General features: G+C 31.9%; 2 protein-coding genes across 3 annotated transcripts; both read left to right on the top strand.

The window, feature by feature from the left end:
- The first annotated feature begins 133 nt into the window (after nucleotides 1-133).
- Nucleotides 134-17638, top strand: LOC130648796 (exocyst complex component 7-like). 2 transcript variants are annotated; one of them, XM_057454892.1, is made up of 28 exons: nucleotides 135-275; nucleotides 461-526; nucleotides 679-778; nucleotides 1000-1084; nucleotides 1437-1542; nucleotides 2456-2582; nucleotides 3013-3063; nucleotides 3636-3698; nucleotides 3898-3955; nucleotides 4066-4099; nucleotides 4835-4856; nucleotides 4954-4999; nucleotides 5462-5496; nucleotides 5586-5643; nucleotides 6821-6878; nucleotides 7217-7321; nucleotides 8603-8722; nucleotides 9114-9173; nucleotides 9818-9856; nucleotides 10384-10443; nucleotides 10736-10802; nucleotides 11665-11721; nucleotides 12543-12663; nucleotides 13654-13752; nucleotides 14561-14633; nucleotides 15869-15910; nucleotides 16376-16509; nucleotides 16657-17638. In XM_057454892.1, exons 1-28 carry the CDS (start codon nucleotides 225-227, stop codon nucleotides 16775-16777), a joined length of 2058 nt encoding a protein of 685 aa, XP_057310875.1. In that variant the 5' UTR covers nucleotides 135-224; the 3' UTR covers nucleotides 16778-17638. The 2 variants fall into 2 exon arrangements, with proteins under 2 accessions (XP_057310876.1, XP_057310875.1); XM_057454893.1 differs by lacking the exons at nucleotides 15869-15910; nucleotides 16376-16509; nucleotides 16657-17638 and adding an exon at nucleotides 14748-14941 and having other exon boundaries at nucleotides 134-275.
- Nucleotides 17639-20193: 2555 nt separating this feature from the next.
- Nucleotides 20194-22907, top strand: LOC130649157 (UBA-like domain-containing protein 2-B). Its single transcript, XM_057455385.1, has 3 exons — nucleotides 20194-20410; nucleotides 20541-20597; nucleotides 20875-22907. The coding sequence occupies exons 1-3, from the start codon at nucleotides 20291-20293 to the stop codon at nucleotides 21025-21027; spliced, it is 330 nt and encodes a 109-aa protein (XP_057311368.1). The 5' UTR covers nucleotides 20194-20290; the 3' UTR covers nucleotides 21028-22907.
- The last annotated feature ends 525 nt before the right edge of the window (nucleotides 22908-23432 follow it).

Raw genomic sequence — 23432 nt, 5'->3', positions numbered from 1 at the left:
ACAATTTTCGAGTGCCTCCACTTGTTTAATACGCAAAAAATGAAAATTATGTGTAAAGATATGAATACTTAAAAATAATGTGTTTTTATTGACTTTAATTTGCATAGACTAAAAGCATGTCTAGAAAAGTTCTTGAAACATTTCGTGAAGTGAATTTTTTTAATATGCTTTAAACTTTAGGTATTAGAAATGAAAGAAGAACAAATATATTAAATAGATTAGCAATGGAAGATATTTCTCTCAGGAAAAGAGAAATTGAAGCTAAGTTGGAGGAGGTACTAGAATATGTTTTTTGTTTATATATGAAAAGAATTTAACTATACACGAGGAGTAAACCTTATACTAGCCTATCAAAATACTTTGAATAAGCACCTGGAAGCATTCTAAAAGCCTTTTAAGCTTGCATTTACTTTGTGTTTATCTAAGTCGTACTAAAATTATTTAAATGACCTTTTTACAGGAGAAGGCTAGCATACAATGGCTGAAGGATAGTCTTTCAAAAAGTAATAATCTGGCAAATAATATGGTAATATACTTTTATTTTTTTTGTTTTGTTTCCAAGGAAATAATATTTTTCAACAGCAAGCATAAGCTATATCATGTTATCTGGACTATAACAATTGTAAATTTTGTTTTTTTTAATTAATTTTTCAGTTGATGTTTGTAACTTTCTTATAGCTTAATATTCTAACATCATTTGAAGATCGGTTATGCAAGCTAGAAGACACCATATTACCTGTTCACAAAGAAACAACAGATCTTCAGAGACGTCAAGACAGTATCTTTTTCAGAAACTTTAGTCAATCGCAACCACGAGTTAAAGGGTTTGTTTAACACAGCTGTGTAAGAAGTAGGTTTCAGTTTTCTTAAACTGTTGGAAAAAAAGAGGATGTTTTAGCATAGTGACATTTTCACTGGTTTTTATCTTCCTCTTATTTCCCATTGCTGGTGTTATTTTAGTTGTGTTTGTCTTGACATATGCCTTAACACAACATTCAGATGTTGACAAAACATTGCATTTATTGGATGATGTGTTGAGTTATCACAGTGTATCATCAAATCTAAAACCACTTATTGAGGAAGGGTAATGCACTTTAGTTTATTAGATTTTTTTTCAAAGGTTTTTACTCCCTTTTGATCTTGTTAACAACCTTGCCTAAGAGGTGCATGTTAACTGAAAGATGATCACTATTAGATACCTCCTTGTATACTCTTCCGTATTGGGATGTAATAGTTTGAAATAAACATGGGAAACTTGGGAAAATATAAAATGAGACTTGGGAAAATATAAAATCTACTGTAAAAACAAAATTCTAAAGTTGTTTATTATGAATGTTGCGAAGCACTTAGAATCAGGATTGTCTATTAAAAGTTTTGTAGTGATGATGATGATGAGTACAACCAGGATATATATAACACCTACTTTTTTTGGTTAGACCAAGTGGAAAACTGAAAGAGTATTTAGAAAGCATGGAAAAGATAGACCAAGCTATTCGATTCTTCAAAAAGAACAGTCCTGACAGTATCGAACTTTCCGTATTAGTATGTATTTTTATATCCCTTTAATAATGGCCATGTTTTGCCTGCCTGTTGAATATGGTTATGCACTAAGTGATTCAATTACTTAATGATAGCAGCCGAACTAGGATGCATGAAATAGCAATGTAGGAACGGTTGCATTCCTGGGGATATTTCCATAGCTAATGACTAGTCTCATATAACAATGGCAATGTTTATAAGTTTAGTTGTTAAATTTTTTTTGACATTACAGCACAGTGCCAGTGCATTAAACGGATGGATATACATTATTAGTGAAGTCATTGTATTGTATTGCACTTTTTAATTTAAGGCATTATAACTTTGAAACAGATAAGAATAACTGATATCAACTCTTACCTGGATAACTAGGGTTCACCTACTGCCAAAATTTAGTCAATTCCTGAAAGGTGGTCCAACCCACCTGTTTCAGAATCAACAGGTTCGTGACATCATCAAAAATCCTTTAAATCCTACTCCTTATTTTTTTATCAAAGCATGGGATCCTATACATTTTAGTCAGCGTTTCAAGCTCCAAGCTCTGAAAAATTGCTATTTCATAAATCTCCTGTGGATTATTCATAGAGTAGCTTAACCCTGAGTTTGTCACAAATCTGTTTACAAAGTTGACCATAAAAAAATTAAAATTCTAAGTTCAACATTTAGATAATTCCTTGGATGACATAAACGTTTAACTATTTTGAAAAATTTAAACAAAGTTCAAATCCATTTTCCAATTATAATGTCCAAAACGAACTTACTTTTCCCTATGGAAATAAGGAACTCTAAGGATTATGCATGAACGTAAACATTGTAGTGAAACTCACTTTGTTTTGTCGTTATCTCAACTGCAAAGTGCACTAAGAAAAATGTGATTATTTATATCTGATGTGAAACGCAGTTATCTTAATAATTTTAGGAATCTTTATATGAAACCGCAAGAGATTCACTTGAAAAAGAATTTTTGATGCTGTTAAAGAGAAATAGCAAGCCTGTACCTGTTGTAACAATTCAAGATATACTAAATGCCATGGTTGAAAACTCAGGTTTGAATCTCTATTACTATTTTTCATTTATTTAAAATATGCTTTACGTTTGTGCCAAATTTAGGAAACCCAAATTTAGGACCAGGCAGGTCTGCTTCGAACCCCTGTAGAGTAAATTCATTACGATGCTGACAACATATAAAATCCTAGTAGGCAATTTTTTGTGGATTTTCCACGAAGATAGGTCTAATCTGTATAATAATAGCTAAAATATGTCTGTCAAAAAACGTCTTGCCATTGACAAAACAGCAAATGCAAACCATTTTTATTTTGAATAAAAACACAACTGTCAGGTGGTTTTTCAATGAGAAGACCTAGCTTTATATCCTTCTTTTTATCTCTTTTTTAATTATTTGTGTTTTTTAAATCAATTGATTTCAATTTAGTGGTTTAAAATCATCCAGTTAAATTTCTGTTTTTTTATTTTCAGATAATAATGGTGAATTAGAAGCTGAAGAGGACCCAATACAACATTTTTCAGGTAAAAGCAGGTTTTAATCATTGGAAAACTTTTCTTATCAAACTTTGCAACAATAATAAATTGCCTACACAATTTCAAATTATAGCTGCTTATTCCTGGAATTTTTAATAGTTACAACAGACTAAGGCAAGACAGAAGCATTGTTACCTTACATTAATTAACTTTCCCTAAGATTAATTTATCTGGGAGAAAATTCCAAAAAAAGTCAATTCAGGAAAATACATTATTAGAAATGATGCAACGAATCCCTAAAATTAAATTTGCAAAACTTTTCGAAAAACGAATTTGTCCTTTTATAGTTTTTCTCTGAATTTAGCAATTGATAAAAATAATCAACAGCCTTTGTGTTATGAGCAATTTCTAAGCGTGATTTGTCTTGATAATTAGGCCTGAAATAAGTTTGAATTGCAAAAAAAATACTATATTAGTTAAAGTAATTTTTCACGAAAACACCCCTAGGGGGGGAGGGGGCTACAAAGGTTCCAACTGAGCGAACATTCCAATAAGAGATGCAGAACACCTTCCATGAATGGGCTGCTGAAGTTAGTGTTTACAAACAATTTTAATTTTAGTAAAAGTAATGGATGAGTTGGCAACTATTGCAACCTGGTTAACAGAGCATAAAAAGGGTGTGGGTAAGTAAGATTGTACAGGCACAAAATCAGACAATAAAAATAAAAAATGAATTTTATAAAAATAGCACTATGCGCTTGATGTTAATTTTTCTTTCAAGTTTTAAAGCAAAATTTTCAATATTTTTGTGTTTACAAAAAACATAAAAAATATGCATTTTATTTTGTTCGCACAAAGATTACACACATATTTATTTTCTAGATTTTATGAGCATGTATTCGCAGTATCGTTCCACAATGTTGTTACAATCACTGCAAGGGTGTGCATATTTTTTTAGAGTACCCAAATATTAATATTGATCATATGAATATGAATATGTGGATGTGTTAACATGTTTTTTTAATTTTTAATTTTTTTGTAATTTTTTAGTATTAAACGTGAAGGATTTAAATTTAATTTTGAGGTAAGTATTCTCCTGAATTCAGATTTGTAATATAAAGTTTGAAAAATTCTGAAAATATGCCACTGTGTTATACATATTTTTTTAAGTGCCTAATGCACTCTGTGAAAATAATGTTAGATTAAAACAATGTGCCTTAAGGGACGTAATATTAATGGATAAACTTTTTTTTACTTTTTGTAGTAATTTATTCTTTACAATACAAAGTATACATATAAGGGATTTCTTTATGCATTAAGCACAATTAAGAACAGAAAGTGTCCATTATACCAACAATGTAATTGATACGCTTTGTTAAATCGTGTTTTGTATTTTATGTACAGTAAAAAGCATGTTTAAAAGACCATAAAAAATAATTTTCATGAATCAGCAAAACAGGAATTAATTTTGTAAAATGGATATTTCACTAAATTTAATTTCACAAATTGGATTGAAATCTATGATATTTAAAAATTTTTGACAAAAATTAATTCCCTCAAGGTATGGTGGGCTGTGATTTGATTTTTTTGGAAGAAATGTATCTATAGGTGGATTAAAAATTCCTCCATTAATTACTTTATGACGCATGTGTAGATGAAAGGGAACCAGACAGAAACGATAGTCTTATTACTGAAACAAATTTTTTATGTAAAATTAAAGTGTAAGTTTGAAAAATTTAGAGTCTATTTTACTGCTTTTGCTGTTGTTGTGTGTTTTATGGGTTTTTTTGCTTAATTTTTTTTTAAATTTGTTTTTTAGGGAATCGTTGGAAAAAAGAAAGGTACTTCATCTTTCATTTTATCAGTATTAAACTTACTGAAAATTATTCTAAGTAGATCTTTATGATGAATCAGTATGATTCTATGTTGATTTTATAGCTCCTATGAAGCGACAGGTTACAGACATGTACATGAAGAAAAAACTGTAAGAAATCGTGTTTTTATTGATTCATGTGAAGTTTATGTGGAAAATTGATAAATACATAATAAATAATAAATTAACTTTGAAATTGAAGAAAATTAAAAATTAAATGATTTCTTGTAATTTTAGCTAAAAATGATAAAAAAAACTCATAAAAATAAGATCAAGAATTAAATGCGTTAAATTAGTTGCCTTATGGATAGTTTTAAAGTCTTTGAAATTTGTTTATTGATACTGAAATGCTCGAAAGTTGATTCTCTTCTACCTGTAATAAAGTACATACAAAAATAAATATGCTTGAAATAATTTTTCGCCAGATATAATTCAGCTGCATTTACACCCTTTAGGCATTATATGTTATGTTTGGAAAGTGTCTATGGTGTTGAAATAAATAGAGTTGACCTCTTTAACATGCTGTAATCCTATATAAGCTCATAGCAGTTATACCAAACTATTTGTTTACAGGGGACCAAGGAAGTCAACAAAGCCGGTTATTGAAAGTATGCTCTTGAATTTTTTTTTAAACAAATTTTCTGTTAATTAATTTTTAGGAGGATTTTTTATTAGTGACCAATGATTTTATTTTTAGCTTATTATGGACATAAAAGACAACCATCATCGTATGAACAAGTTTTAGATGAAGACGAGTAAGTAAAAAATTTAAAATTGTTATTGAAATAATTAATGAAGCCTCTTAGCTGTGAGGCTATATAACTTTGGGATAGGTAGAATTATTGGACACCTTCTCCCACACAGGTAACTAGGGGCCACCTAAGACCAAAATTGGGCCAATTCGGTAAAGCTGAGTGAACCTACCTGCTTCTGAACTGGTCTGTTGGTGGCTTCATCAATAAAGTTTTAGAAGGAAAATCTGGAATAAATTTAAAAATTTAATTCTGCATTTTTTAAGCAAGATGGGCCTTGACAATATTCTGAATCATATTTTACTTTAAATTTACTTGACAGGTTCTAAGCAAACCAATAGTTTTTCAAGTTACTAGTTTGTGATCTTTTGTTCAACATTTTGCACAATTCTCAGATTCTATTTACAAATTAAAATTATGTAATCTTTTTGTCTGCAAACAATTTCTTTAAAAAATATTTTTAAGGTCACTGTTGACGTCTTGAAAATTTCTAATATCTGCTATCTTCTACGTAAGTGCCTTTTGCACAGAATTGAGGCAAATTTCAAATACTAAATTGAACAGGATGGGATATAAACAAACAGTTATTGGGGAAGAGGGACTTAAAATCCAAAGGATTTTGTGACAAAAGTATTATCAGAATAAAGTTTTAACACCACAATTATGGACAAAACATAGGAAACTGAATGGCTAATTTCAAATTTAGCCACCACAAGTGATTACATTGGTTGTTGCAATATTAGGTTTGCGCATTATGAATTTTCAATCTTCACGACTTAGGACTTTAGGGTTTTTGGGTTATTTGATTAAATCAATACTTTTTAAACATGGTGGTTGTTAGCCAACCATTTTTCCCCTATATCAGGACCTTCATGGGCTCTGACCTGGGTTATTTCGTTAAAAAGGTGTGCTGGCCAATGTCACTAGCAAATTTCTTAAACGCTCTCTAAATGACCTGTGTGAACAAAAGTAAAGACTAACGGCTAAGAATTCTGCAATTTGACCCCTTTTGGTCGTGTTCGGAAGATGACTGAGAAATTGCCTTTGTTTTATTAATTTTGTCTATAGTTTTAGTTACTAGTTTCGTATGTGACTGTCCATGTTTATGGCAGGAAGTGACAATTTCTGTAATTAAAATAAGTAAAGTAAACTTGAAAATATATGGTTCGATTTGTTTTAGAAATTCCGAAGCATCGACGTTTATAACTTGTACTGGTGCTTTGCTTAAGCTCATGCAGGTACCGAAATAATAATTGTCGTTTTTAATTTTGACCATCCATTTCTTTATAAAGGTTTTTAAACAGATATTTATGTTTTTTCATGTTGCCTTAATATTATGATAAATAAACACGAAAAAGACTTCTATACTCTTTACTGTTTTTTACTATAAGAAACATTTTTTTATGAGTTCAATTTGATGCTTCTTCAAAAGCAATTTTTCTCAAAATATGTAAAGCCTGATTTTAGACCTCTAAATTTCCTTGTAAATTTATGCATCATACCAGCACTATTATTTTAAAAAAAATTATGAACTGAAGAAGTAGTGTGTTGTAGAAGTATTTTTTTTTTATTTTAGAGTGAGAATCAATTAATGCAGTTAATTATACCAGAAGAACGTCAAATCCCAATATTTAGTCAGTTAGTGGCAGAAACTCTTTCAGCGTATTTTACAGATGCTGAGGTAAGCATATTATTTCACAACTGTGTTAAACTTAGAGAATCTTAAGAATTTATATGTAAAGTTTTTTTTGTATGTATTTTGAAATGCTTTGTGATAAATGTCCAATATTCTCTTTTTAAAAGCTATTAAGACAATTGCGTGTATACAGATACCAAAAGCTTTATTTTTTATTAACAAGTCTGAGACTTTAATAGCCTGTGTATTCTTATACGCTTCTTTTTGCTTGACTATTTTTTTCAACTTTAGCAAAATTTTGTTTTTGTTTTTGTTTTTCTTAAACAGGTATAAAACTTTTGTATTTTTGTGGCATGTGAATGCTAAAATAGATAAATGTAATAAAAATAATCAGGCATTGTGTATAACCAAGCAAAAACTAAAAATCAAAAGTTTACAATCTTCAACGTAGTAAAAGTCCTCTGTATTCCATATATTAATTATTATGTTGTTATAAAAAACGTTTATTTACAACAACGTGTAATGGTTCCATTTATGTTTATGCTTGTTTTAAAACACAGTAGCTACAAATGTTTTATTTCGTCGATAACGATCTTATCAAAAACCCGCTTGGCGTAAGATGAAAACAGGATCATAGATAGCGAAAATATTGCCATAGATAGTTTAAAAATCATGAAAATGGGATCGTTATAATTAAAAAGATCACCGCAGATCGTTAAAAATCATGAAAACAGAATCGTAGAACGCGAAAAGATTGCCGTAGATCGTTTAAATACAGTCAAAACGGTATCGTAAAAAGCGAAAAGATCGACGCAGATCGTTTAAAAATCATGAAAATGGAATCGTAGAAATCAAATGATCGCCCTAGATCATGTAAAAATCATGAAAACGGGATCGTAGAAATCAAATGATCGCCGTAGATCTTATAGTGTGAAATAATGGTGGAGACAGTCCCTTATAACGCGTTATAACGGTTACAATAAGCTTTTAAGTGTATGGCGTTATAACCCCTGTATAACGCTTCAGTGATCGACGATCACTGTAAAGAAGCCTTTTAACACGTTATAACGGTTAGAAGTCACAGTTTTTGAACGTCTGTCTGAGCAATGTTCGAAAGTTCTCCATGTTCGAAATTTTGTGAAATCTGTAACGCTAAATGAAGAGCCAATCAGTTTGAAGTAAGCAAGATAAACTTTAACGCTGGTATACTTTTTACAGTCAGCGTTATAACGTGTTATTAACGCCGTTAAAATATTAAATAAAGTTAAAAACCAAACGGTTGATAATCGCAAACAATGTCACATATATTTAAAATTTCATTTACAGGCTTTATGTGCAAGTGCAAAAAGGGTGCAAAATAAATTGGACCATTCTTCTATTCAAATGATACTTCCAGTGCTAAAGTATCTGTATGTTGTAAAACCTGATTTTAACACGCTACTAAAGGTATGGATAAATTAATTTGATAATATTGATTTTTAAATTTATTTAATTTTAAACTCGATTGGTTTTTTTAAAATCTTTTATGTTTGAGATTATGTTTCTATAAAAATAGGTGACAGATTAAATTCCAGGCAAAAATTTTGTTGTCATTCCCCAAATTAAATAGAAAAAAACAGGATGGTTTTAGGCAATTTTTTTTATTTTTTTTATTTGCATATTGACGATGGACAGCTGTTGTTGTTGCTTCAAATGTTTTTTTAGAAAAAGTTCCAATTTTATCTTTTTCACTATTTGCTAAAATTAAATTCTTGCAATTTTTTTTTCTAATCTTAATTCAAATTCAACTAATCTCCCCACATTTTCTTTCTGCTGTAACAGTTTTAATTTTTTTAAGGTGATGAATGTTGATACTAGAAAGATATTTTTAAACGTTATATCATTGTTTGAAGAAACTGTAAGTTTTTATATTGTGTTTTAAAATTAATGTTTGGTTTTCACTGTGCAATATCTTGGATGAATTAGAAAAGAGATTTTTCAATTACCACCTAATATTTTTAATTACTCTAGCACATTTTTGGCTCTCTAGGTGTCTGCCAAAACTAGAACTAATCCACTTGAAGTATTGCGCACTTTTTTCACCCATGTTAAGCTTGGTTTCCATTACAAAGTTTATTTGTTATGCACAGTTCTTGTGCTCTCCTCTTTAAAACATTCAATGTGCAATATATCTTGTGTAGTTTGTTGTACAACGTGTGTTTTTAATAAAGTTTGTTATACAACAGTTACTCGACATGATAATAAAAAAATAAGCTTTAAAGTTGAAGAAATAGTTTCTTTTTTACGTATTTGTGAATAAAAAATGTGACTGTTCTATACAAGTTCACATGATTTCATAAGAAATGCTCTCACTAATAGAATTTCACCCCATAACCTTGTAGAGTTTTTGGTATACGCAAAATTATATGCAAAAAAAAGTTTGTAAACTTTTAACCTTAATTTTAATCCACTTGAAACCTGCCATAGTGTGTTGATATTGAATATTAATGATCCAGGTTGAGCCTACAACAAGTGTATTGATAGCAACTATTTGAATTTCAGGGCCGAAACATTCTTCATGACTTCCAGGAAAAGTTACAGGTAAATATCGTGGGAATTGTTTATGTTCAACATTACGGTTAAGAATCGCTGAAATAATGCAAACGTTTGGGAAATAATCCTGAAGCAATATAAATTTACAGTATAAATAACAAATTTTAATTTGACATAGTGTATTTTTCAAGAGGATGGCTGATACTTGGAATGAGAATTGAGTGTATGTTTTGTACATGGTGTGTGCCAGGTCAAAGTAAATAGGGGAAAAGAAGAGACCTCAAAAACAAGGAAACTTCACAGAAATTCGTTGAAATGTCTAGAAAAACAGGAAAATAAGGTTCTATGTGTCTACTTTAGGCCGGGAATAATTAGACGAATTTGATTTCAGGAATATTGGTTTTTCAAGTTGAGTTAGTTGTGAAGCAAAAAGGGCACTTAGAGGAAAAGGGTATAAAACCAGGGAAATCGAACGAAAATTCAAGCAAATACTAGATTGAAATCCATTTAAGATTCCAGAATTTTGGATATTGATCGAAATTCCATGATTACGTAAGCACTCTTGTTCTTTCTAGGAATCTGATAAACATGTAAACATGCCAAAAGATGGTACCGTTCATCAAATTACAAGCAATGTACGTATGTATAACATAATAGAGAGTCTTCAAAATATCTGTGATCAACATCAGTGATCTTGTTCAGTATTTGTTCTTGTTCTTGAATTTAAGGTTGCTTTAATAAACAGTTTAGAGTTTTTTTATGGGAGAATTTTTTTCCTTAGGTTCATAATTTCACAACGATACCCTGTATTTATTTTGTGTTATGTTTACATGAAAACATTAATTATTTTGCTTGAAATTATTTCGGATGGAACAGGCTGCAGAACAGAAGGATGAACTGTATTTATTACATCTTTGTTATGTACAGGTAACTATATTTCTTGAAGAGCTGATTCAATACTTGGATACAACTGCAGCAATTCTGTCAAGTTCTGGTAAGTAAACCACTTTCTCAATTTCTTTACAACAAAATTGGTAACTTAAAACATGAAAACTTGAATCTGTGTTTAATGGAAAAGTAATGTTTTATACTTATTGGTCAAATTTTCTTGTGATAAAATCTCTTTCCGTTACTTTCTTTAAGGTCATATTTTAAAAATTTGTAATATATATTTGTTCAATATTATAATCTATTTTAATGTCACAAACCTGGTCGCGCCTCCTAAATGCAAAATATAAATATAAATCTAATCTCTCAATTTACTATTTTTTCCATTACTTTTACCATGAAAATAGAAAACCTTTGTAAACACAAAAATCGATTCTCACAAATTAATTTCACCTGGTGAATATTTGGAATTTGTCTTTTTGAAATGCAAAATTTGCAATGTTTATATAATAAAATTCTGCTTCAACAAATTTGTATAACAGTAGCTTATATAATTTAACCCTGTTAACAACCATTGATTTATGTTTTCATGGTGTGAGCTGTGATCTTAAAATAGTTTAAAATAGAAAATTTGGTGGTTTTTTTCCTAATTTCCTAATTCATTACACAATTTTTTTTAAAAAGGAACTGGTTTATCAGCACCTGAACTGAAATTGGAAAATTATTTAGCAAATTCAGTTCGATACAAAGATAAGCACAAGTAACACAAAAAAATTATGACTTATTCTTTGCGTTGCGAGACACACAAAAGAAAACTACAACTACTTCTTTTTTTAAGCCCAAAATGCTCAGTTGGTTATAAAAAGTTTTGGCATTCTACACATTAGGCTGGAATACGCTTAGCACATGTTTATCTTGTAAGCTGAAATCACAAGTGTGTAAGATAAATTTTGTTTTTGGTCCTTTAGATTCAAAATCACCAACAGAAGATATAAACTCGAAAGAAATAGTATCAACTTATATATGTAAGTGATCTTGAAACTTCTACGACTGTATTTTACAAGTATGAGTTGGTTGTTTTTTTGAACATTTTCCACATATCTCAGCAACAAGTAATAATTTCTTCGTCTTTGCCTGTATTGTGGATGTGTTTTTTGTCTTTAATTAAGCTAAGCGAAAAAAAATACTTAAATTTAATTGGATATCTTTTGGTTTAGTTACGTCTCGACAATAAGAGGTCATGATTTATTTTATATAAAAATTCATTAAAATCCTGTAGTATAGTTTATTGGACAAATCTGGTACAGTTGAGGTCCTGGGAAAAAACACCCTAATATGGTTTTGATGACATTCCTCAGGATTGGATCATTATTTTTTTTCTAATTTTTTGCACATTGACAGGGGAAAATGGACCCTTGAATGTAAGAAAGGAAGTTTTCTGAGAAAAAATCTTTAAACGACTCAATAATTCCAGGTTTATGGGCAAAACGAGCAAAACAATCCAAAAATATGTTTTTAGGACATTTCTCAGGATTGGATCATTAGCTTAATCTGATTTTTGCACAATGTTTTTATTCTAGCCATAAAAAGTGAGTCCGTGCTCACAATAAGTCAAAACGATTTAAAAATACGAATGTTCGAACTTTCCTGATGATTGGATTATAAGTTATTTCTGATGTTTTAAGTCCAGTCAGGTCCATTGAAGTTCGCATGTTTAAGTAGGGTGCCCAATCTATCGGGATTATCAGGAATTTGGAAAATATAGAAAACAATGTCAGGAAAACTTGTTTTTTTTTTTTGAAATGTCAGGAAGGTCTCCTATAGTTGCACCACTTTTTACTTTTAGCAACAATCTTATCAGAGTTGAGTAGCAATTTGAACATCAAGGCGAAACTTTATGACACATCCGCACTTCGATATATATTCCTACTCAACAATTTTAACTATATTGTTAAAAGCTTGCACAAGTGAGTATAAACTGGATTATAACACGCATTACTAGTTGTTAACTGGGGAAAATTTTAACCGGTGATCGTCCTTCGTACATATTTCGTGCATTCTAGCTCGCTTAACATGAAGTATCGAAATTTACTAAGGATTATCACTGATTATATCCACCCTCCGGCTTTTAAATTGACTTACGGACGGGCGGGCGGGCGAGTGTGCGGGCGGGCGGACAGCGAGTTTTTAATTTTCTATCCTATTTTGTGTTTCCGTAACACGGCCTAACGTTGCGTTATAAACAGACAGACGGGCTGCGGATATTATTAATATGGATATACAGTTTGTTACATAACACGTAGTTTGGCATGGCGTAACTCGGCAAGCTCGGGAAATACTTCTGGCTTTAGCCAATCTTTTCTAGTAATGTGCTCATAAACATTTTGGGTGTCCTAAGGGAAGAAATTCTTTGCGTGAACATTGTTCTGGAAGTTCTGAGAAGAAAGACAGAAAAAAACTAAAAGATTGAAAATATAAAAAATGTTGAGTGGGACACTTGAAACTTGTCTTCATCTGTCCCTGGGAAATATTTAAAATGTAAAGTTTATGGAGGTTATGTTTACAATGGCCAAAATTACTCGCCAAAATTTGTTCCGCCAAAAAAATTCATCTTAGACGCAAAAAAATCTCCGCAAAAGTTTCTTTACCTAAATTTTTATCGGTTGGGTTAAGGTTAATATGTAATCGGTTTCTAGGAAATAACTTAAAGACTGGGGTGATGAGGCAAGCAAAGATAAGATGAGGGGTTAGAGTACAATAAAGTTGTGTATAAATGAGGAATGTTGCACTGAAATCCGACAGTTATGTACAATGGAATGTACAATGGGAAAGGGTGTTGAAAAAAGGGAGCGTATGTACTCAAATAAAAAATGGTCCCGTATGGAAGCGTAAATATTTTCATGGGAATGTCCTGTTAATTTTTTACTAATATTTTCTGTTTGTAAACTTTTCTGTAGGATTGATATTATGACCATGCTGCAAGAACACGGTCATCCCAATCTTGAAAACGATTATGACGATGAAATCAAGGATGCATTGAAGAAGTATGAGAAAAGGTAGGCTCGCATTCCTTCTGTCAACAAATCTACATATAGTTACTTGAATTGACTTGGTTGCACACACCTGAGAATTTCTCCACACACTTACAGGCATATATGCGCCATTTTCCAAATCTGATATCATTTTTGAGCTGCTTGCAATGGAACGACCAGTGTCTTTCAGTATTTCATTAAATTCATTTTTTTTATGCTCTCTTCAGAAAGCCATCGGAGAGGCGGTTAAGGTGTCCTAGTGATTTCCATAGTTATCTGGAAAGTAATTTCCACGTTAGGGAAATCAAACAGAATAAATACCTGCAGAATTAAAATAACTTTAAACCTCAATACCTCTTTAACTGTTTCTCAAGACTAAATGATTCTAAGTTGGTGGCCCGTGGAAAAATCCACAGATTCGCCCGTCCGTCCGTTTTATGCCATTTTGCGTGGCAGACAGACAGATGTATACGGGTTTTAGAATATAAATATCTGGATCAGCCTTTCAAGCTCTACACAATAAAAGCAACGGCCAAATAAATTTCAGGAAAAATTTTTTTGTGTATTGACAGGTCATTACTTACGTCATCAAAATTCGAATGACGGATCTTCTTCAATGTTCTTCTGCCTAGGTGGATTTTTCCACGGACCTTTCCGACTAGTGTATATATTGAAGATATTATTTCGGTTTGTCTGTTCAGTATTCATATTACTATGAAAAGTTTATCATTTCGTAACATGATAGTTTAGTAGGCCTACTAAACTATCATGTTCAAGAAATGATAAAATTTCCACAGTAATAGTGTATATATATTTGTATATTGTATTTTAGTTGGACACGTGTCAGTCAACATTTAGAAATGGATCCAGGTGATAAGGTGCTGGAAGCAGCAGGAAAGGGACATGTGAGTGATTTTTGGTTTGTCCCTCGCGAACATTGTTTTTTAAACGTTAGTGTAACGACTGCTAATTTGTGAAATATTGCAAAACTTATAAAACTAAAATTATTAAATTGACAGGGCTCTTGCATTTTGAGGGTATAAAGCATGGAAAATACATATGGCGTCAATATCCCAAGTATATAGCTGGATTAAAATGTGTTTAAACTTTATTTGCCAATTATTCTATCCTGTTCATTGTGTTAAAATTGTCGAAGAACATTGTTTTGGGAAGTAGTTTTTGAGTTTAATTACATCTTTGTTTTCATACGATATCAGTCGCTATGGAGTTGTATTTCCTGTTCACCATTTTGTTAACAACTTGTATTCATTCAAAATCAACGAATTCTAATATACCAATTTTCAATTGCGGTAGCCATTACATATTTTTTTACGCAAGTGAAGCGAGTGGAACCTTAGTCTCCGTGTTTTTAGTAGCTTTTTTGGTGGCTGCCGCAATTAAAAACAGTCTGCGCTATGTCTTATACAGAATCATTGCACAATATGTGCTCCTGGCCCATATTAGTTGTTTCTTAACCCTATTCCTGCTGTGCTACTTTTCAGGCTCTTCCAAATGGAATCAAACTTTGCATACTTATGTCATAAAAGAAACAAAATGGCAGCAATAGATTTTTGTTTCCGTCAGCACCTCTTCTTTGACGTCGACGGAAGCTTAAAATCCGTCCAAAATACCACTATCTGCGTAAAAATAAATTAATTTAGTTCTAGAACGAATTTTAACATTCTGTTTAAAGTTTCCGGTAGCTAAATAAAATAATTGTTTGTATTTAGCCACACTAATGTGACAAACAGAACTTATCGTCTCATCAATAAGAATCTAAATCGTCCTGATATAAAGAATACTTAAATGTTCTTGTTAAATATAGCCTTGTGGTAGAGCGTTTGCTTCCAGTGCGGGAGGTCTTGGGTTCAAACCCCGGCTGAGTCATGCCAGAGGCTATAAAAGTGCGAATCTTTCCTTTCTGCTTAGCGCTCAGCATGAGAATAGGATTGATATCATAGGCGGTTGTCTAGTTGAACGATTGCTTTGTTTGCACGACTTTCGTATCTTAAATGGGAGAACTAGGACCCCCTTCGCAGGATCCTCGTTAATAGCAGTACCAATAGGAAGTGAAGAGGGTATCCTGGGTAAATAATTTCGATAATTATATCAATAAACTGTATCCTTTTTGCTGTTTTAGTTAAAAGACAAACACAAGCAAGCAATAAAAGATAAATTTAAGGTATGTCCACGCATACCTGAACTTAATTATGACCAGTTTATATTTAATTTCTTTCCTTCCTTTTTTATTAAACAACTGATCAAATAGATTGCATGTCGCATCCTTCAAAGTGTTGCTTCAACAGTTGTTATTTGTTGCTTTAACAGTTGTTGTTGTTCTTGTCTTAGCGATTTTCCATTATTAGTATTCGACGTAGTTAGCTAGCCCAATTTTGAGGTCCTAGCGTTTGTCCTTCCCTGGATTCTATGTGGATTTGAAAAAACTTCGCCAGTTGTTGTTCTTCACAAAAATTTCTTTTTCATGTTTTCTACGAATAAAGTGTTTTTGTGCTTCTAAAAGATATAGAAAAACTTGGTATGTGCATATTTAAGCTGAAGGTGGAACCTTACTTTGGTAGATTTCTGTGTAACGATGTTTAAATTGATGTTTCGATTCGATTTGTTTTTTTATATGTTTTTTACATAGGGTTTTAACACGGAACTTGAAGATATCCAACAACTTCATCGCCAGTTTACTGTTCCTGACATGATGTTAAAGAAGAGAATATTCGATAGGATTTGCGATCTCATCGTTCCGAAATATTCAGACTTTCTAGCAAGGTAAATTTAGCCTCAAAATTTGTACTACGGTTTTGTTACTACAGTGTGGTGTTATGGAATGCAGCGTGGAACAGCATTTTATAATGTGTGATAACCTAAGTGGAAAAAGAGAGGAATCTGAAATTTGGTTTTTTTTCTTTATTTTAGATATCGTGATGTGCACTTTACGAAAAATGTGGAAAAATATGTAAAATATGATCTGGATAAAGTTCGTTCCTTGATTGCCAGCGTGTATGATGTTGATGAAAAACAACTTGTAAATAGCTAAACGTATAATGGTTGATACGTCGGATAAAAAAGAGCTCCTGACGTGCGTTAGCGTCGCTTTATATTAGGTTAGTTAGCTTCGCAAGAATGCTGAAGAAAGCGACTTTAGTTGAAGAAAGTTTGGCAGTTTGACAATAATTTTTTTTTATTTCTTATTGAAACAAAATATCGGTAACAAGAAAATGCTGAAAAGTGATCAAATTTCGGCTGAATGACTGATATTTTGTACCATGGAAAAAAGAATGTTTTTTCTTCCTCCCTGGAAAATATTTTACCGATTTTTGAAAGTGACTTTTTTTTAAAAAATTTAGTTGGTAATAACGAGTCGGTGGCCCGTGGATAAATCCATAGATCCACCCGTCCTTTATTTGCTGTGTTTCGTGTGTCTCGCTTCTGCGGTTACCATTTTGCGTGACAGACAGACAGACGTATTATAATATAGGGATGACTAAATTTTAAGCAAGTGATATAGTGAAAGTATTCAACGCATTTTGATTTCTTTTCTGCGAGTCTCCCTAACAGTAAAAACTCAATTGTTAGATCCAATTTTCATGTTAGGGAATTGGAATTTGCAATTTTAGGTTACCTGACTAATCGATTCGATACAGGGGGTTGATATTTTGTGCTCACGTATCAATTGGAAATATGAAATAACGATTAAAATTTATATCATAGAATTTATTTTCACATATTTTCTTTTATACATACTTGTTGTTTTTTTTGAAAATTTTGTAAATATAAAACATTTCAACAATGATCAGTTGAGGTTGTATCACTTTCAAATATAAATAAACTATAAAGAAGGAAATTAGTTGCTAACCAACGGATGTAAAATGATCCCTAAAAATAATATTTAGTAAATTGACTTTTGATTAGCTTTCCCTTTGTTTATCAGAATTTACTAATGCCATCACCATCACATTCATTAGATGTCGTTAACCAGTTAAATTATATTCTAGTGAGGAAATTCCAAACATAAACTTTCTCTGGGAATCTTTTACATGTACTGCAACTTATAAAAATATCGACTCTTCGTTGCAATTAAAAAATGCGGTGAACGATTCTGACGAACTGCCGTCTCCTCGAACTAAGCTGCGACTAGAAAGAAAGAAAACAACAAATTTAAAAAGCTCGTTATTGTTTAATTGCAAGTTACATGGATGGATGGGTAAATTTGCTGAATGTTTAAAATTAAGAGGGTATAATAAAGTGTTGCTTTATTGCAAGTTATTAGGTGGCTGAAATCTCGCGTAATAGGAACGATAAATAAGATCAAGTTAGTGAAAGACCTTCTTGTTTTTACGTTTTAATTTTGTAGTTAATGTTGAAATGGAGAAGTCTTGATAGCGTAGGTGCTTTTTTATGTCCTAAAATAAGAGAGGTCTCACAAGATTGTTTTTATAAGTAACCTAGTTGCTAAGGGTCTAGAGTCGAATAGAGCCCCAAATAAGCAATCTTGGGTCTCACACCTCTCCTTTGGAGTGCTTTACGCTCACTCAGCAACCTTTCCAGTCGGACTGCCTAGCTCAAAATGAGGGTTGCTTATAAAAAACATTCAGGAAGATTGTTTCGCTTTTTATGTCCATTTCGCGAAATTTGATGTCTGCAAAATATTTTAGGTCCGTCGATTCCCGAAAATAAATTTCAAATAATTTTTTTTCTGACGGGCACAATTCGCGAAAATTTAAATACAAAAGCTAAAATCCTGAAAGAGGTTTTGTTTTTAAGGATAATTCCCACAGAATCGCGAAAATTAGTTAATTCCCTAGGTATGAAAAAGCTTTGAGTAAGCTGAAACGCACCCTAAAGCATCGCCTTCTTTTGATGATGTGGTCTGAGTATTAAACATATTGGTTAAAAATCCACTGTCCCCATCTCTCGTAGATACTTTTCCTGTTTCAACAATCTTACTTGACTCGCATGGAGGAATGATTTCTCTGTCTTTAGAGCTCTGTGTAAAAAATTAACACAATTAGAAAAAATCTGCTGAACGAATTGATTTTGCACGCCGGCAGGTTACATTTAACCACGGCTACAGGAACTTCTTTGAAGAAACAGATTAAGCAGGGTGAGAGTTTCTCGCTAAACATTAAGAATATCTAAATATCAAATTGTTAGGCAGATGTTCGTAAGATTCATACAGATACACAGGGGGGGGGAGGGAGAGGGAGGGGGGAGTATAAAAGACCAGGACACACCACATGGACAAGCTAAGATTACGAAAGTGCGATTTTATTACTATATATAGCATCTGTACTTACCTTAGGAGTTTCGTTTGCAGCACAGAGGTGACTTTTTGTCTCCGTGTTTTGATCTAATTTACTGTCTTGTTTCCGAATCGCGAGAGCTAAAGTTAGGAAGTTAAAAATAAGTTAGTGTATACTTTAAATGGAAAATACAATTTAAATGAAAGTTATGATCAAACGGAATAACTTGTTGACACATGGGTGAAAATATATATTTACTGTTTTTTAGCTAGTTTAGCTAATTCAGTCGAACACTTTTTTCGAGCTATTTTCTTTAGTTTAAAAATAGAAGTTGAACTCCTTGTTTTTTCTGAGACTCTAGAAAGCGTTGGAGAAGTAGGGATTTATCTCACGCCACTCATGTTCTGAAACACATTCGAAAATCAACTACAAATGCAAATATTACATCGTGGTGCGTAAATATCAAAATAATACACTGTACGCATACCGGTCAGATCAGTTTTCTTTTTTTCATGCAAACTAACCCACAACTGTTTAACTTTGGCTTTTACTTGCGTCTTAGACAAAAAGGGATACTTAACGCATAACCGATTCATATTTCGGTTATGGAATGAGGAATACTTATCTCTCTCTGAAATTTTACTAAAATGTAAGTTGGATGATGTTTTCCCCATATCAGGTAGTTCCTCGTGCCCGCACAGGTATTGTTTCATATCAACAATATAGTTTTCCCGCGATATTAAAACTTTGGGGGTTAGCATTCACCAAACTATAGAAAAACAACCAAAAAATATTACTCATTAACTTAGGTAACGCCAATTTAACGTAGTACCATTATGCAGTTGTAGTCGAAGCTAGTTTATAAATGTCATTTGTACTAAAATTATATTCTTTTTTAATTGTATGCTAGGGAAAAATACACAAATATTCCCCCGTATTACACAGCAGCTTAACGTGTTTTTAGATGACCTGCAGCACGTGGCCAGCTTTTCATTCAATTCATTGGCTATCCTATCATTTTTTCACCGGCCAAACCAATCACAATCACTGTTTTTTTACTACGAAGCTCTTGTGTGCTTCATGTTGATCTAGTTTACAATTCAAGGCAGGCTTTCATTGACGGAGATAATAGTTCTCCGTAATATAACTACTGAATGATCTACGCTATTTTTAAAAAAGTGCAAAACCAGCAATTTGCTCGCCTTAATTCAAAGCCACAACTTTTAATGTTTTTATTTGTTCGAAATTCGCTGGATACGTTAACACAGCCTTGTCGTACTACCATTGAATAACTTTCACTATCACCTATGAAATATAAAATGGATGGCTTGAGAGAGCAAGTTATGATTAATCAGTTTGTTATGGTTGCTGGATGTGCAAGGGAACAGGCAAAACAATTGCTCCAGGCTACTCAATGGCAATTCGAAGTAGGGAAATTATTGTTAGCTGACTACACTCAAAGCTCAGTGCACGTGTCTTTATAAAAATTTTCATATTTTTTGTTTACCCATTGTTAATAGCTATAAAATTAAAGTTGGTTCTTTACTATTTTTGTAGGCTGCTCTTAGTGTATATTTTCAAGAAGTGGCTGTTCCACATAATAATCAACATTCAGTAAGTAAAAATTGTTTTTTTTTCTTGAGTTTGCACGTTGATATCGTTGCAGTGGCGCAAAGCCATGCTGCAGTGTTTACATCACGTGACTGTTATTATCACGTGACTTTTCCGCTTAACCAAACGAACTTATCCACGTGATTCGTAGCTGGGAAGTCTAAAACTCTGGAAATAAAAAAAAATAAATGCACCCTTATTGAAAACTGCTTTAAACGATTCGTAAGCAAATTTTCACAAATATTGCTATTTTCTATAACTTGTAAACATTTATTATTAGATGGCTGCTCCTACAAATACCCCTGCTACACCACCGAACTTTCCAGATGCATTATTAGCTTTTTCGAAGCTGCAAACCTCTGAAACGAACTCAGCCAAAAGGGTAAACACAAATAATAACACACAACCCAGTGAAACTACTATTCGTAGCTGATTTTAAATTACTAAAAAAATGTTGCGGATCCATACCTACGTTAAGGTTATGTGTTGTGTTAATTATTGGCCCTGTTATGCTGCAACAGAGGTGTGATTCTGGTGTTAAATGATTCGAGAAAATAGAAAATGCTAGCTAGCTAGCTAGTTAGCCATATATAAATAAAAAGAAACCAGTTGAGTTCTGGTATATATTTGATCTTTTTTTAAATAGACATTATAAATGTAAAAGAATATACAGATGTATGTTTGTATATAGCTACATAATTTTTCTGTGGCAGCTAGAGCAGTGGTTGTCACTCATATCACATGTAAATATCTGTCTTTGATGATCCAAAATGAAGGGTACTTTAAATTGTAAGGGATGAGTTGAACCTTAAATAAATATTTTTAGTATAGCTAGCTACTAGAAGTTTTTTTAAAGTGACCAGTTAATTTAAAGTATGTCATGCGTTTGAAAACCTTGTCTTTGCCTGTAGCCTATTTCAAAAGTAATATAGCTACCTTATCGATGAATGTTAACAAAGTGACTGGTTTATTTTTAAACACACCCCTCAGTTTACACATTGTTTTTTTTTACAACAAACAAGCATCCTGCTAGCTAACTAGTGAAAGTTTCTTAATTTTTGGAAGGCAAATAGTTTCTTATAAAGTGGTTTCGAATTAAAAAAACTTGTAATTTAAGGGACTAAAAGCTGTCCTAGGACTCAAAAGGTTAATAAGGTAATCCTTTTATTTTGAGTTGTCAATGACCATGTACATGTTTAAACTAAAGTAAGGCAACACGAAAGAGAGTAGCTTCTTAGAGTATGCCATTTTTGATTGATTTGTATTTTCATATGCACTTCATGTGGTACATGTTGATAATTAGGTTTTTTTAATTGTAGTTGTTGTTTAAATTTTTAATATTATCTATTCTACGTTTTAGTATATATTTTATGAATGTTCTGAGCTTGGGCCATAATTATATCATTTTCTAGGTTTTCGTTTATATAAATTGGGCAAGAATTCACAAAGGTGTGCCTGTATGCATCGTTTTTTATCAAGTCACTACAAATAATCTTTAGTTTTATGCCCAACCAGTGGTGTTCCACTCAGAAGTTTAGATATATATGCTCAAAAACATTTTTTTTTATCATAAAACAACACAAACAAACAATTTTATGTTCTAAGTTGATATTGGTGAACATCAAAATGAGACTGTGTTGTGTTAGGGAGCTTATATGTTAGATACCATGCTTATATACACAGAGAAACATTTTATACTTCCCTAGTGCCCTGCCACTATCCACAAAACTTTTTAGTATACAACTGTTGAGCTAAGGTAGAATAAAACATTCTAATTTTTGAAATCATCAAGTTTTACATTGTTCTATCATTTGTTTTAATATGTGCTTTTTTTTTATTTTGATGCTAACTTTACAATTGCCTTTAATGTGCTACATTTTTCAGCATTCTGTTTTTTTTCAAGATCTTGTGAGAAGAAAGTATCTCCTTCACCGTTGTTTCTTTTTATTCTTGTATGGTGCTTTATGCAACCTCCATGCAGATTTTTTAATCATTATCATGCTCTTACAATTTGCTTGTGTATTTGGCCCAAGCTACTTTATATATTAAATATTTTCATAATTTCTTTCATGCCATTTCTCTTTGTATGAGAAAGTCATTTACTTTTATTCAATCGCTTGTGTTTCCATATAAACATTATTTTATATATGGTTACATGTTATCTTGTAATTTGCTTGATAAGTCGTTGTGGTTATTCAAATCATTGGTTAGTAATTTATTTAGTAAAATTTTTTCTTTCCTATGCTTTCAACGATTTCTGTACTGCTTCTTGTCCTTTAGTAAAATTTTCTAATAAAACATGATTTATGATCACTTGCAGTTTTTCTTTACTCATAGTTTTGTACCAGTTTTTCCCAAAACCGCATTTCGTGTTAAATATGGCACCAAGTTCCACATACTTTCCCTTTTTTGGACCAATTTTGGCCGAAAAAATTAGCATGTGTCAAATTTGTGGTTTTAACGGCACCAACATGTCTTTTTCTACGTTGTGTTAATATTTGTGAAAAACAAGAGGTTTAGCATGTCAAACAAATGTCTAAATCCCATTATCAGGCGCGAACAAATCAGGTTTCATATGTATTCACACTTTCAACAGTTTTTTACGCTACTGCAAATGTCCCGTACATTTGACATTTTCTAACAAAATTTAAAGCTAAGAGGACAATTTTTGGTCAACAACCTTTTAGCCACAGGCTGCATACTGGCTATTTGACTTATAAATGTATAGAAATAGCTTATATAACTACTTGTTGGGACAAACTTTGTAACCTTGTCTCAGTATGTTTTGTGAGGGATTGTTGGCGCACAAGTTTTAAAAGTATCCAAATAGTCAACCTC

The sequence above is a fragment of the Hydractinia symbiolongicarpus genome, chromosome 7, assembly GCF_029227915.1.
Source record: "Hydractinia symbiolongicarpus strain clone_291-10 chromosome 7, HSymV2.1, whole genome shotgun sequence".
NCBI classification, from domain to species: domain Eukaryota; kingdom Metazoa; phylum Cnidaria; class Hydrozoa; order Anthoathecata; family Hydractiniidae; genus Hydractinia; species Hydractinia symbiolongicarpus.
This window is presented reverse-complemented; position numbering and strand designations above follow the sequence as displayed.